The 15,451-nt window shown below is 35.4% G+C and overlaps 1 protein-coding gene across 1 annotated transcript; it reads left to right on the top strand.

Annotated features, from left to right (window-relative positions):
• Positions 1-219: 219 nt before the first annotated feature.
• Positions 220-4,043, top strand: LOC122278941 (protein SRG1-like). Its single transcript, XM_043089161.1, has 4 exons — positions 220-521; positions 924-1,168; positions 1,312-1,636; positions 3,209-4,043. The coding sequence occupies exons 1-4, from the start codon at positions 267-269 to the stop codon at positions 3,476-3,478; spliced, it is 1,095 nt and encodes a 364-aa protein (XP_042945095.1). The 5' UTR covers positions 220-266; the 3' UTR covers positions 3,479-4,043.
• The last annotated feature ends 11,408 nt before the right edge of the window (positions 4,044-15,451 follow it).

Below are 15,451 nucleotides of genomic sequence, written 5' to 3'. Positions count from 1 at the left end.
ATAATAGAATTGCATGGGGTCTAGGTTATGGCTCAAACCTAACTTAATAGAGCGCAAGCCCTCGATTATAGTTAAGGTGTTATTTTGGTCACGTTTGGATAGGATGGCCACTTTAGGTTATCCTCCCACCATTTTAGTAGAGAGAAAATATTCCCTAGGTTCTCGTCCTATATAAGAACCAACCCTCCCCCCTCCCCCAAGCCAATTAAACTGATCAACTACTTTGCTATAACAAGGTTCATCACCTAGATTAAGCAAGGGCAACAATGGATGCAGTTGACTTTTTGAGCACAAACTCAATTCTCAGCGTTTTGGAGCTCACCAAAAAGCCACTTACAACAATCCCTCATAACTATATTTGTCCAGATCAAGAGCCAGTACTACTTGGTCTCTCTCATGACTGCAATGCTAACTTGCCTACGGTTCCAACAATTGACATGGAAAAGTTGGTCATCGGGGAGACCACAGACATAGAACTAGACAAGTTGCATTCAGTTTGCAAAGCTTGGGGCCTTTTTCAGGTTTTTTCTCAAATTTTCTTCAACAATTAACACGATTTTCCTTCACGAATCTCAATGTCTATTTAGTTTTATGTACATAACTAGAAAGGTAGTTTATGTTGTGGCCTTTATTTCCCTTCGATGAGTACTCATGATCAACCGATCCCTCTTGCATGAATTGGACCAAAGGCTAGGAAAAATTCTCATTTATGAAAGATTATTGCGAATAAAACTCTCGAGATTTGAAAAGGAAAAGAGAACAAATTAAAGTCCTGGCCTCCAAGCACAGTGTCTATTGTTTTCCTTTTTCTTGTTTTATAACACTTCTTGACAACAAAAAAAAAAAAAAAAAAAAGAAAATGAAAAACAATTGAAACAATATTATAATCCTCAAGAATTTGTTGTTGTTTGATTGTTTTTTAGTTGGTGAATCATGGAGTAAATCTTTCACTAGTAAACAAGCTGAACAACGAGGTTGAAGAATTCTTCAAACTTCCCTTGGAAGAGAAAATGAAATACAAGGTAAGGCCAGGTGATGTTGAAGGCTATGGAGCAGTCCCCCGACCCAAAGCTCAAACCCTTGATTGGGGTGATAGGTTCTACATGACAATCAACCCTATTCACAAAAGAAAGCCATATTTATTCCCAGAGCTACCTTCATCCTTGAGGTTCTCTCTCTCTCTCTCTCTCTCTCTCTCTCTCTCTCTCTCTCTCTCTCTCTCTCTCTCTCTCTCTCTCTCTCTCTCTCTCTCTCTCTCTCTCTCTCTCTCTCTCATGTAAACATTTTATCATATTCTTTTGCTTTCTGCAGGAACACCTTAGAGTCATACTTCTCAGAGCTGCAGAAACTAGCCATGACACTTATGGAGTTGATGGGAAAAGCTCTGAAGATAGACAAGAGAGAGATGGAGGAGTTATTTGAAGATGGGATGAGATCAGTGAGGATGACATACTATCCACCATGCCCACAACCAGAGCTTGTTGTTGGCTTTCCTCCTCACTCTGACGCTACTGGTATCACCATTCTTCATCAAGTGAATGGAGTTGAAGGTCTCCAGATTAAGAAAGATGGGGTTTGGATTCCTGTGAGCTTCCTTCCTCGTGCCTTTGTTGTCAACGTAGGAGACATCATGGAGGTTTGTCATATCGTACCTTTCTAGATCGTCTGCCTCTAATTGATTCTCCCGACTCTTTTAGAAATTAAGAACGTCTTTTAAAAGAAAAGCACGTAGTATATAATATATTGAACGCACATATGTAGTACTATCTATATGTGTGTGTGTGTGGCATGCATGTGTGTGCATATATATATATATATATATTTATATGCTATACTGATTTTAATTAGCTAGTAACGCACAAATATACATACATCCATAGCCTAATTAATGGATTAAATCATGACGCCGGCTAGTACCAATAAAAATACAATATATATTTTGCTTAATTACATTATGTCACATGTAGAATTTATAAGAGAACTAGAAAAGCTATTTTTGAGAAAAATAAAATAAAATATTAGAAAGCGGTACCTAAATAGTAAGATTAATTAAAAAAAATGATATTTTTTTCTTTTCTTTTTTTAATAAAAAAATAACAAGCTATATTTGTCAAACCTAAAAATCTAGAAAAACTAAAAAGGAGACAGAAGTTCGACCTACCCAACAATATATGTGGCCATTAATGCAGGCCGTAGAGTTGCCACCCACCTGTACGGAAGGGTTGCCAACAAGTACGTAGCCCTAGTGGTAACCGTGCGCAATGGTGTAGCGAACTATTTTCGTTCGGGCTGCCTCTGTTGGTGCAAGAGGTGGCAGTCCCAACAGTGTTATAGCTAGCGAGGCAAAGGGCCGGCCGGAAGGGTACTCCGATCTCTTTGATCCTCAATTCTTTTAGTTTTTATATATGGTAGGTGCTTAGTCTACGTAAAAAATTTTTATATTAACGTTATTTGTTATATATATGACAACTTTATAATAAAAATAATTTATAAATTTTCAGATAAAAGATACTATCAAATCACGTTAATTTAAGAAAATATTATGTTATATATTTTTTAAGTTTTACTATTATTATTTTTAATATTTAACTTGAGGGTGGTAAAAATATCATTTGGATCAATTAGAAACATCTTAATTTTTCATTAAAAGAAACAAGGATCAAATTCTCCTCCCTATATATAAAAATAAATAAAAAAAAGTTAGGATATGTGTAGCGTTAGTACTACTGGTGTTGACCTAGTGTACAAATTTTGTTGGGATTATTATAAACGACAGATGGACAAAGATACCATCTTTTGTACTGTCGCAAGTACAACAGCTCCAATATTACTAAACAGCTTTGGACTGAAACAATTTCTGGTTCGTGACCAAGCTTGCCCAAGTGGGAACATTGGGTATCTAAAATCATTATGAAACAGACACTTACTTCTTTGGGCTGTCCCTCTCCAGTTACGTATCCCGGCAAGATGACAAACATTATCAAGACAAAACTTACTTATTGTGAACTCGTTTGACTAATTATATTCCTTAGCTAGCTAGGATATTAAATTGACACTAAAGTACAGACACATCACAACCACATGTACGCGTTGTCACCTAATAATTAAATAAATATTCATGGTAGAAAAAATCAGACACCTAAAGCATGTACAGTTGCGTGCCGTATATATGTTGTCATGTAGTACTACTGCATGTACCACTTTGCAGATCTTGAGCAATGGGGCCTATACCAGCGCTGAGCACAGGGCAGCAGTAAATTTAGAGAAAGAAAGGATATCGATCGCTGTGTTCTTCAACCCCAAGTCCAAGGCAGAGATTGAGCCTTTGAAATGTCAGTTGAACACTACACAAAGCCCACCTCTATTTAGAAGGATTTCCGTGGAAGATTTTCACAAAGATTTCTTCTCTCGTGATCTCAAAGGAAAGACAAATTTGGAGTATTTAAGGATAAAAACTGGGGAAGGTAATACTGATTAAATGACTATCACATTATAATGCGCGTGTCATGTAGCTATATATATATATGTATGTATATATAGTTGCACCCATGAATTACCATATTTTCAATGCCCAAAATTGATAGTTTACAGACCCTAAAGTACTATTGAATTGTAGCAATTTGCATCCCAATTAATTAAGAATCCGTGAAAAACGTTAAGGCTCGAGCGTGACATTATCTCAGTGGTCATATTTTAACTGAGGATGCAAATTGCTAAAGCTTGATAGTTTACGGTATGCATAAATTACCAATTTTGATATATAGTTTATAGCATAAATAAATAATAAAAAAGAAATATGGCAATTCATGGGTAGTCATACGGTGTGTCAAATAATTAGAAGTAGAGGTACTACTACTCTTCTGTCTATGATTATCATATCATGTATATAGTAGTGGTCAAAGGGCCGGCAGACGTACCGTAATATTATTATTCTGTCGTCTTTGCCACAGTTGTAACATTAGGCACGATCCAGCTTGGTTAAGTATGAATGAACTGTGTTCTCATGTACAAAGCTTTTATAAAGTGGAAAATTAGCAGAGTAATTAATTATTGTGATTCTTCTCACGAGATTTATGCATTTATCATCACATGTTTAAAAAGAGGAATTCAGTTTATGCATTTATCATCACATCTTACGACTTCACAATACACAACATTAATTCATGATATGAAATGATTATTTATGATAGGAACAAATTCAGTTTAATGAAAAATAGTTATTTTGATCACATATAGTTGGTCACATACATCTGTTTTTCTTGTAGTAATTATTTTACCACTTTTAAGAAAAACTAGAGGAATTGAATGCCAAAGTTGTTATTTTGAAGATGAGAAATATTACAAGGAAACCTTACACCACACACCTCCACCTAACCAACATGCGATTTGTCATTTGTACTCTTTCATTTAAACACACATATAGAGTTATTATGCTCAACAACTCAATAGCACACATCCGCTGAAGAAAAAAACATAAAATGATAAAAAATAAAATAAAATGTAAGTGTTTAGTGTATGGCTATTGAATAGAATTTTTCTTTAAGCATTAAGATAAAAATGAAAAAAAAAAAAACTTACATGTTGAGTAGGTGGATGTGCCAGGTGTAAATAAGTTTTCATGAAGAATTTTTCTTTGAAGATAGTTGAGATGGTTCAAACAAATGCAATCTTGAGAAAAAGGAATATGAATAGTGTGAAATTACCATTTATCCTAAAAGTTTAATCTAATGGAAAATTGTAGATTTAGTTGTTATATTATTAAAATATCTTTACACGTGTGGGCCAGACTCTCATTCAATGAGTGAATCTAACACGTGGAATATTTTATTAAACTTGATAGTGTAGATTTAAAATTCGAATTCAAAACCTCTACTATGATATCATGTGAAATCAACATTTATCTTAAAACAATTAATTAAATTAAGGTAATAATTCAATCAAATCCTTGATTTGATATTATCTTTAACAGATAGTGAACACATGCATGCATTCACTTTTGCAATTTTTTTTTGTCTCCCCAAGTTGGTCAAACAATGATTCGAGCATAAGGTAACTAATTTTGACGCCATAATGAGAAAAGTTCTTAGATTCCAAAAAGTATCATATCTAGGAAAAGTACTGATCATCATCGGGTTTCGTATGTTAATAAAAAAAGAATGGTTCTTCCATCCATATATATTAATCATAAGTCATGTTCACGATGCATGTAATTAAACACTAAAATTAAGAATCATGATAACATGTCTTGTTTTCCCCACAAATTTAATGGTAACGTCCATGCATATATATATATAGTTCCCCCCCCCCCCCCCCCCCCTCCCTCCCAAAAAAACAATTATTAATTGATAATACGATCCAATTCCAATATTAATATATTATAATATTATGGGTTAAAAATTGTAGATGTTGAATAAAAAAATATTTATATTCCATATATATCCCTAGGGAAATATGAGTAGCTTTCTCCCAAAGATCGATCACCTTGAAATTGTCCGTCCACATGGTTTGACAAAACTCAAAAGTTAAAGCAAGCTTCCTCACTATAAGAAATTTGGCCTATTGTAGCGATTTTTATATTGTTGCAAAAAAAAAATAATAATAATCGCTGCAAAAGGTCATCTATTACAGTGTTTTGTTAAATCGTCGCTCATTTTTTCCTCAAAATTGAGAGGATTCATGATATTTATATTTATAGTGAAAAATATAATATTTGTAGCGATTTTGATCGCTATATTTGTAAAAATATGATTGCAGTGCTTAAATAATAGTTGGAATTGAGTCTGAGCGCCAAATTTCATTTTTTTTCCCTTGATTTCATCTTTTCTTTTCCCTCCAGTAGCCTCTCCCCCGCCCCCCGCCCCCCTCTCGATCCCAAGCGATCTTCTCCCTCGACCCACCCTACCGCACACAGCCCATCGCCAGCGACCCCACCAAGTCACTGCCACCTCACCTCGATGTCCGCCCCCTCCTTCTCTCCCAAACCCCATGCTGGAAATTTCCTTTTCTCCAAATCTCACCTCACCTCTCTCTCTCTCTCTCTCTCTCTCTCTCTCTCTCAAATTTCTCTGTATCGCTATCTCTTGGGGCGCCTTTCGTCACCACTCACACGTCGACGGTATTACCAATCCTCTACAGAGCCCCCTTCTCCTCCGTGCCTAGCCCAACTACCTGAGGCCCAAGCATACACAGGTCATGGATATGCTTGGGCCAAGTTTGTGGGATGTTTGGAATAATAAGTCACACACGTAAGCTTCTTTTTTAAATTGATACTTTCTATTTGTTAATGAAGTGATCGGTTGTGCCACCTGACCTTAAAACGCATAAGGGACACACATAAGCTTCTTTTCAATTTACCAAGGACCACATTTATATCATTAGTATTTCAAATACTCATAAAACACATGCAAGTTTCATGTAAAGTGAGTTCTCGGTAACCTAAAAAATTTGATAGACTTTCTTTTGGTTAAATACTACAATTGGACAGATTTTGTATTTGCAATATTTCAAGCCAAAGTGACACTTTTTGTTTTCTAATGTTAAATTTGGAAATGGTATGTATAGTGGGTTGGATTTACATTTTCATTGAGTCCATATTTGCACTGAGTTTGAAAAAGGCATGTATAAGTTTTGTATTTGCACTAAGTTTGAAGATTACATGTTTTGTATTATAATGTTATGTTTTATTTTTGCACTAAGTTTGGAAATGACTATTGTTTATATTTGAGTCCTCTTGAAACTTTGGAAGAAACACATGTATTGTCATGGGCTCTTGATCCATGATATCACCTTAATTCTATTTTCACAAAAAGGAAATGTATTTTATCTGACTGCCATTTGCTTCTAGAGTGATTTGTATATAATCTTGGCTGCAACAATATCAGACTACATAAGGATTATGGCATTACCACCTTCAGGCACATTTTCTAATGTATCTCTTTGTTGTATTACTAATTGGAATGATACAGGTTGTTGAGATCACAAAGGGAAGTATGGTGAAATATGAGCTTGACAAGAAGATAGAACTAATTAAGGTACTGACCATTTCATCCTCTTAAATGAAATCGGGGAGAAAAACAATAGTGTCACAATAATCATGCAGTAATTTTTGCTGAACTAGTTAGGTACTGACCATTCTTTAATTAATTTTCTTGTTAGGTATCGACCATTTGAGTATTATTTTCTTGTTTATCAGATTATATGCTCTATTGAATTAATCGGCTTACTTAATGGCTCTTTTTATTTATCATTGCCAGATTAGAGTTGGAGAGATCGAAATATAAAAAAAGCGACAATGAATTCCTCCCACATGATGCTGTTTTACCCAACCCACAATGCCCAGGTGCACATTGTTATAGCTGACTAGATATAATTTTTAAATATAGAGGAGCAGGACAGTTGAACAATTTGAATGCATGAGCACATTTTCAAATAGTTTAGAAGTAACAATGTGTTATATATATTTAGTAGTTTGTAACTTGTAGATTCTGGGTTTCAATTGGTCCACCCCAATGTATAGCCCATAACTACATTAATGTGAATTTTCAACTGGATTTGGATGAATGAATGTGTTTGATTTATTATATTAGATGAAAATGGTGCTCAAAGACTTTCACCTACATGTTCATTAGTGCGTGTAATGATTGTTCCAGGGTTGTCTTTTCTGTTTCCTATTTCTAAGTACTTAATATTGGGTGTTGGATAAACACTAAAAGTGCCATATAGCAATGGAATATAAAGAATTATAGGTTTATGTATTCACGACTGTTCAACCAACCCGAAAAGCTTCCCTCCCGACCCGACCCGAAATAAAGGTGTACCGATTACCTAGCTCGACGCAGTCTCGAAAAATTTTTGGGTTTCCGACCCGATTTTTTTTTTTTTTGAAATGGCAGCATTATATATATGCAAAGCAGTTTATTGAGTTAAAATGTAGCTCCAGTATTAGTTCCTTGACACTGCCATGTCTCTATCATAAATCAATAAAATTGTTAAAAAGAAGCTAGAGTGGCAGAAATGAAATCAGGAGCAAAGATTAATTGTTTATACCATTTAGATAATTTTGGCGAGGTAGATCAAAGGTTTATCTCAAACTCGACTTCAAGCATATTAATAGGTCTTCTTCAACAGTTTCATGAAAAGATTTAAATTAGTAGAAAATGTGGTTTATGTAAAACAAAATGGCGCTTCAATGGGTTAACAATACCATTAACAGACTGCAAACATCAAAGAGAGCACAACTCCAACTAGGAAGCAAAACAACAAACTCCAGCAAGCATGCAAAACTAGGAACGTCCTCCACAAGGTATATATTCGCTGTCATATGATGTTGCAATCAATTTGAAAAAATAAAACCCATGTTTTATCCATTAGAACACAGACAAGAAACAAAAAACAAATCTGTTTGTTCATGTTCCAAACTACTTCCTAACTTTAGCTTTCTTCTAATACTAATACTGCAAATGGAAATTAATCATTACTTGAATGGCCCATCATCAAAATAAAGAAGGGAAATGTTCAACGTTTTTACAATGGCTCCTTGAAATTGGCCAATCAAATTCCACTACAGCTAACTGGGTCTCCCACAATGTTGTAGCACATTACTCATCCACCAATATCACAACCATATCAAATAGAGTAATTCCCTTAGATTATGCACTCTTCAAGCCTCTCCCTTCAAATAAAGAAGCGGTCGATGCTAATACTCTTCTCCATTACTCTAATGTCTTTGATACAGTGGTGGATGCAGCATACTTTGCAATCTTTTTTTTTTTTTTTTAATTTATTTATAAGGTACTTTGCAATCTAAATTTTACCATTGGAATCTATAAAAGATACATATACAGAGTGGAATCTATATAGATATATATTTTATTTATATATATGTCCAAATCATCTTAAGCTAGCCTTGAAACCCCCAATTCCAAATATTGCATCCCAAATTTCATTAAAACAAAAAACAGAGTGGGTGAAAAGTGAACCAAACAAAGCATAAAAAGACAATGGAAAAATCACTTTTGAGTTGTCAAAGTCCAACAACAACCCACACATCCAACCTTGTGGCGGCCCCAAATTAAAGAGTTTGAGTACTAAGTCAAAGATGCCAACTTGAATTAGAACTCATAAAACTATAAGTTTCAAGAACATTAAAGGCCATTAAATCTCTAAGTATCTGCAGAATAGTGTGGGAACATGAAGAAGTTTCATTGGCACGAGCTAGTTTAGTGGCTTAGTTTTGGTTTCCTTCTTGAATCGAGGACAACCCAGATAAAAGTGAAATGCAGGAAACAGAAGGAGAAAATATAACTTTGACCAAGCAAGCTTACATATTGAAATGTAGGCTACAGCTCCAAGAGATGTTCTCAGAGAACATGGTAGGAGTGGACGACGCTAGGGTTCTCTGGAGAGAGTGAGAGCCGCGAGGAAGAGAATGAGAGTGATCTGTGAGGGATATAATCGGCTAAAAAGGGTATTGGGTGTTACCCGATTAGGAAGCAAATGGGTTGTGGTTAATTCCGGTTCCGTTTTCACCTAAACGGTTCATGTTTTTCGATTCGAGTTGGGTCAAAAATTCGAATGGAATTGGTATACGGCTTTTTTGTTCAACCCTAAATATATTAATCTATTAGGCATACAATTTTGCAAATGACTTCACAATTCATGATCTTCTAGCATCAAGAAAAAAAATTACTACTGAAACTATATGTTTCAGTAGTAATTTTTTTTTTAATTTTGTAATTTATTATTTGCGGCAACTAAATATTGCTGGAAACAATAGGATCAAAACTCATCGAAAATAATCCTAACAACAACGAAAGAAGCAATTGTTGCTTTTGATATTAAGTATTTGCAACGCTTTTTAGTATTTGCAGTGATTTAAGTGCGTTGCAAAAATATTCAAAGCAGCGAAAGAAATAACGCTGCTTTTATTTAAGTATTTGCAGTGAAATGTGTGGCTTTTCCAAAAATTGATATCGCTGCAATAAGTCTTTTGCAGCGATCCAACTTGGAATGATGTAGACTATTCCCATCGTGATAATTTGGAATTTACAGCGAAAATATTTCACTGCAAATAGTAGTATTTGTAGCGTTTTTTCATATTCATTGCACTTAATAAAAAAAAAAGGATTATAGTGTCGAACTTGCAAAGAACTAAAAAACGCTGCAATTGAGATATTGCAGCGTTTTTAAGCAGTATTTGCAACGTTTTTGAGCACTGCAAAAAGCCAAATTCCATGTGGTGCCTGCTAATTGAAGTGCCCTAATAATGGGTTAGTTAAAGTGCCATATATTTTAATGAAAATCTTAAGCTGCTTTTGTGCATATACAAGCTGTGACATTTTATTACAACGTATTGTATAAATAAAAGTACTAGCATACACATGACAAATTTTAATGAACATGACATCATTTGATAATAAGATGAAAGTATACTATAATATCCAATATACTATAAAACTACTCAATTAATTTAACATAATAATCCTATGTAGATTACGATCTTTGACTCTGAGCGACATTTTATAATATCTACCGGTAATTAAATAGCAATTGATTAAATATCTGGGACAGTGTTCTACTTCTTGAACTCTTAATTTGCAAATCTATGAAGTGATAAAAACATAAAAGAAATTAATTGTAATGACATTTTAAAGTAGTGATTACTAAGAATTATTGATCTCTAACTAGAGAAGTGAATGCTACACATACAGAGATTACACAATAGTAAACCCACAATTAATTTATTTGGCTACACATGCGGGAGGCTTGTTTAAGGCCATAGAGAGATTTTCGTAGCTAACAGACATGAGTCTCCCCCTTTATGCAATATTCGGGAGGTGGTGTCATGTAGAGTTCTTCATCAAGATCGTCGTGTAAGAAGATATTGTTGACATCAATAGTGGTCATTTTGACAACTAGTGCAAATGTCTCATGATAGTCAAGGCCTTCAACCTGAGTATAATCCTTGGCAACCAGCCGAGTTTTGTACCTTTCAATGGAGCCATCGGCCTTAAGCTGAGTTTCGAAAACCCATTTACAACCACTAGGTTTTTTTACCCAGGGGATGTGTCTCAACAGTCCAAGTGGACTTATCCTCCAAAGCACGAATTTCAGAAGACATTACTTCATGCCAATGAGAGTGGCGGATAGCATCAGAATAAAAAGAGGGATTAACACAAGTGGTTAAAGCAGTTAAAAAATGAGATGAGAGGGAGAAAAATAAGAATATGAAAGAAAAGCAGACAGGGGGTGAGTAGTACTTGAGGCCTGTGTAGCAGGTGAAGATGTCGTGGGCTCTGTGTGGAGTGTAGGACAAATGTAGTCATGAAGATAGGCGGGCCGAGTGAAGGTGCGGTGAGGATGAGAGAGAGGAGGAGTCATAGGTGAGGAGAGATGACGCTTGGGTGAGTCTGGAGAAGGAGTTTTTGGAGATGAAGGAGATGATATAGGAGGTTTAGGGATAGATAGTGAAAGGACAAGATGAGAAGGAGAGGAAGTAGGAATATGTTGGAAAGGGAAGTGGTGTTCGTGGAAAGTGACATCATGAGAATAAAAGATGGAATGAGTGTCGAGATTATAGAGTTTGTACACTTTACGAGTGCTGGGATAGCCAAGAAAAACACATAGTGGCACGAGGAGAAAATTTATCGTGGTGAGCACTAAGGGTGTGTGCATAGCAAAGACACCCTAATATTCGAAGATGATTATAGCTGTGTGTTTTAGTGAAAAGAACTTCAAAAGTGGACTTATTATGGAAAATGCAACTGAAGGTACGATTAATAAGATATGTAGCGGTGAGGACACAATCTCTCCAAAATTTTAAAGGTAGATGTGCTTGGAAATAGAGACCATGGGCAACATTTAGAAGGTGCCTATGTTTACGTTCTGCAATGCTATTTTGTTGCAGAGTTTCAACACAGGTACATTCATGAATGACGCCATGAGTTTGAAGATATGTTTGAATTTGATAAGAAAGTAATTATTGTCCATTATCAGTACGAATGATTTTAACAGTAGTATTAAAATAATTTTGGACAAGAGCAAAAAAATGTGTTAAATGAGTAAAAGCTTTAGATTTAAAACGCATAAGATATATCCAAGTCATGCAAGAAAAGTCATCAATGATTGTGAGGAAATAATGAGCCCTACATAGAGAAGTATGATAGCCACCCTAAATATCACCAAAAATGCGATTAAAAGGAGAAACAATTTTAGTTGCAGGAATAGAAAAGGGTAATCTTGTGTATTTAGATCGAGCATAAACATCACAATCAGAGAGAATACAAAATAATTAAAAAGACTGGAAATAATAAAAGTGGAAGGATGACCTAGACGTTGATGCCATAAGGTCTTAATGACAATAGATTGAGTAGCTAAAGCAAGAGAAGATTCAAGCCAATAGAGCCCATTGCAAAGATCACCCACTCCAATCAGCCTCTTCGATTGTGGGTCTTGAGATAAACAAGTATTAGATGATAATAAAATGACACAAGAGTTATGAAGGGTAATTTGAAAAATTGACAAAAGGTTAAAAGAGAAATTAGAGACAAAATAGACATTTTGTAATATGAGAGAGGGAGAGAGAACACAGGCTCCCATCCCTTTGATGGGAACAATTGGCCATTAGGGAGTTACACATTGTGCTTGGAGACAATACTCTTCAAGTCAACGAAGGCATCATGTCGGTGGCACATATGGTGGCTTGCGCCGCTGTCCACCACCCAGTGGTGGTGTTGATCAAAAGAAAAACCAATGAAGGAAGCTGGGGAAAGTGTGTTACCAAGGAAGTGGGTTGAAGGATTTGAGGAGGTGGTGGGGAACGAAGGCACGAGCAAGGCAAGCAAAGAATTGGCCATATTGGCAAGGGGTACAGATCGGTTAAGCTAATACCATGTTAAAAAGTGAGAGGGAGAGTATTTTCATTCAAAAATGTATATTCATTTGTGTATCACTTTACAAATATATAGATGTGCAGGAGACTAAGTATGAAAACATGTATAAAAGGTAAGTAGACTAATTAGACAAATTAGACAAATTCCTAGAATTAAGGTGACTAATTTGCTAGAGTTGGAGAATCTGGAAAATATGGCAACTATCAATAATATACTTTTCCCCAAAAACCACAAGGGATTCTACACCTTGCATCCCCAACTACCATATAAAAAAAAATGGCATATTGATCTTTCCCACTTCCAAGAACTTGCGATGTGTTGGCACAATACTGATAATTGGATCTTAATAAAGGATTCGTGTTTGTTGGAGGATGCAATGTTCACGTTTGTTAGTTTGAGATATAAGATGAATATCCCTCGGCATCTAAGGTTGCTAAGTGTAGAGTGTAGCCTCTCCAATTCAGAACTGGAGGAATCTTCAATAGCCAACCTCTCATGATCGATGACCAGCACCGATGGAAGTGATGACTCAGAGGAGAGGAATGAAAGGTCCTAATCATCTAGGACGTAGTTGGGTGGGATGTTGGAGATGGGTTCCTTGGCTAGCTCCTGAACACTAGGTACTTTGATGGATTTTCTGAAGTTAACTTGTACTCTTGAAGCAAAACCAAGCCTTTTGTTAGGTCCATAGTTGAGACCTTGTCTTACCTTGTGATTTCTAGCTTCCCAAATACTGACAATTTTGAGTTGACGACGCAAGTTTGAGCTGACCGATGGTCTCGTGGGAGTCATCCAAAAAGAATATATTTTATCCCTAAGTTTTTTCATGGGTGGTGCTACTCCGAAGCTCTCGGGGAAGCCGTTAGTACATTTTTAAGTGTTTTTTTTCTAGAAGTATTTTATATCACTTTTAAATATATATTTTTTTTAATTCACAATATCATTGAACAAAAATTTAATCACGAAGTAGAAAAAAATAAAAACAGTTCTAGCAAGAGCCCACAACGAGAAGCCTAGCATTATTCTTTTTTTATTCATATAATAAACACGATGTGAGAATACGTACGATATGTACATACGAAGATATTCATATTTTACGAATCTTAATATTTTGTGTTTAAAGATTTTATTTCATCTAAAAAATTTATATATGGTATAATTCATTTAAAAAACAATTCCTCTTTGGAACAGTCTGGTTGTTACTTCACGTTTAACAGCTCCCAATCAAAACAAGCCACGTATGCAATTCTACACTAGATATAATATATCTGGCCTCATTTGATAAAACCAACAGAAGTTCTTAAAATTTACGTTTTTTCTCAGAAATTCCTCGGTGCACGCTACTCAGGTTTCTGGATAAAGATCTACAAAAGAACCCTACACTCGAAGCAAAGAACAAGAGGAAAAGACCAAGAACAATCATGACAAGTGAGAAAGTGGAGAGCTAGTGGATGACTCACATCACTGTTGAAAGATGCAAAATGAAGCAAATGAATTAACATCTTTGCGTGCTAAGGTCCCTTATGCCTGGCCCATACGTACAAAGAGTATTGAATTGTATAAAAGATATAATTAAACAAAGACTCCATTTTACACATGTTTCTTCATTATCTTATGCATAAGTACTCGGTACTATAATTAGTAGGGAGATCAAGCTTCTATTATTGGAGGAGTCATTGATTTTGTGAGGAAATTGAAGCAACTTCTCTCGTGCTTAGGATTTGATAATAGGAAAGCTGCACAGAGTTACCTTTTTAATGTATGAAGTTCAAGTCCGGGAGAGAAATTACGAGACTGTCCTGAAAGTGGAGATTCTAGCAAAATTCAATTAGATCCCCTTCGGATTGAACAGCCTGATGGTAAGGATATGAGGGCACTATTTCAAATCATCATGTAACTGACCATGAATCATAGCTGTAATATGAGGCCGAAAACTTGAACATAGCTATTCTTTCATGCTACTAAAAGTTTTAGGATCTTCACCAATGTGCTTGAATTTTTGTAGGTATGAAGTGAGTGGTGAATATAAAATATTGATTTATTAGAACATCTCTTGTAAAGGTTCTGTAGGAGAAAATGTAATATAGTGTTGCTTACTTAATATTTTGTAATTCATTGCCTTTCACCAATCCATGAGCCTTCTCTTTCATTCTAGTCCCAGACCAATGAGATTAAATCCACATTAAGGTGTCAGATTTGTGGGTTCATATTTTTTTTAAAATAATACTATTAGACCTTGAAAAATTCCCCAATTTTAAAAATAGAGCTTGAAATGCAACCTATCAGTGCTCAATGCAGCATGGGGTCAAGGGAGCTCGCTAACATTTGTTTTGGGAAAAGAGGAGTGGGTCACACAGGAGAGGTAGAGGGTAGGGGGCTTCGATAGAAGAGGGGAAGGGGAAGACTTACGGGAGTTACTAGGAGTTATCAACTATATGCAGGGATATAAGAGTGAAATGGAAAAGCTACGTAGCAAACACCTATTGGAGGGCTATTATTTAAGGGATAACTGACTGGTGGAAAGCTTTTCTCTTTAAAAAATATATAAAGTATTACTATTT

Source organism: Carya illinoinensis, chromosome 10 (genome assembly GCF_018687715.1).
Source record: "Carya illinoinensis cultivar Pawnee chromosome 10, C.illinoinensisPawnee_v1, whole genome shotgun sequence".
NCBI lineage: Eukaryota > Viridiplantae > Streptophyta > Magnoliopsida > Fagales > Juglandaceae > Carya > Carya illinoinensis.
The sequence above is the reverse complement of the archived record's forward strand: the minus strand, read 5'-3'. Positions and strand labels throughout refer to the sequence as shown.

Bases quoted from the DNA above. Each gene is read 5' to 3' on its own strand.
- LOC122278941 (XM_043089161.1), top strand. From the start codon at position 267: ATGGATGCAGTTGACTTTTTGAGCACAAACTCAATTCTCAGCGTTTTG. The intron at 522-923 runs GTTTTTTCTCAA...ATTGTTTTTTAG, and splicing joins AAGCTTGGGGCCTTTTTCAG to TTGGTGAATCATGGAGTAAA. The intron at 1,169-1,311 runs GTTCTCTCTCTC...TGCTTTCTGCAG, and splicing joins GAGCTACCTTCATCCTTGAG to GAACACCTTAGAGTCATACT.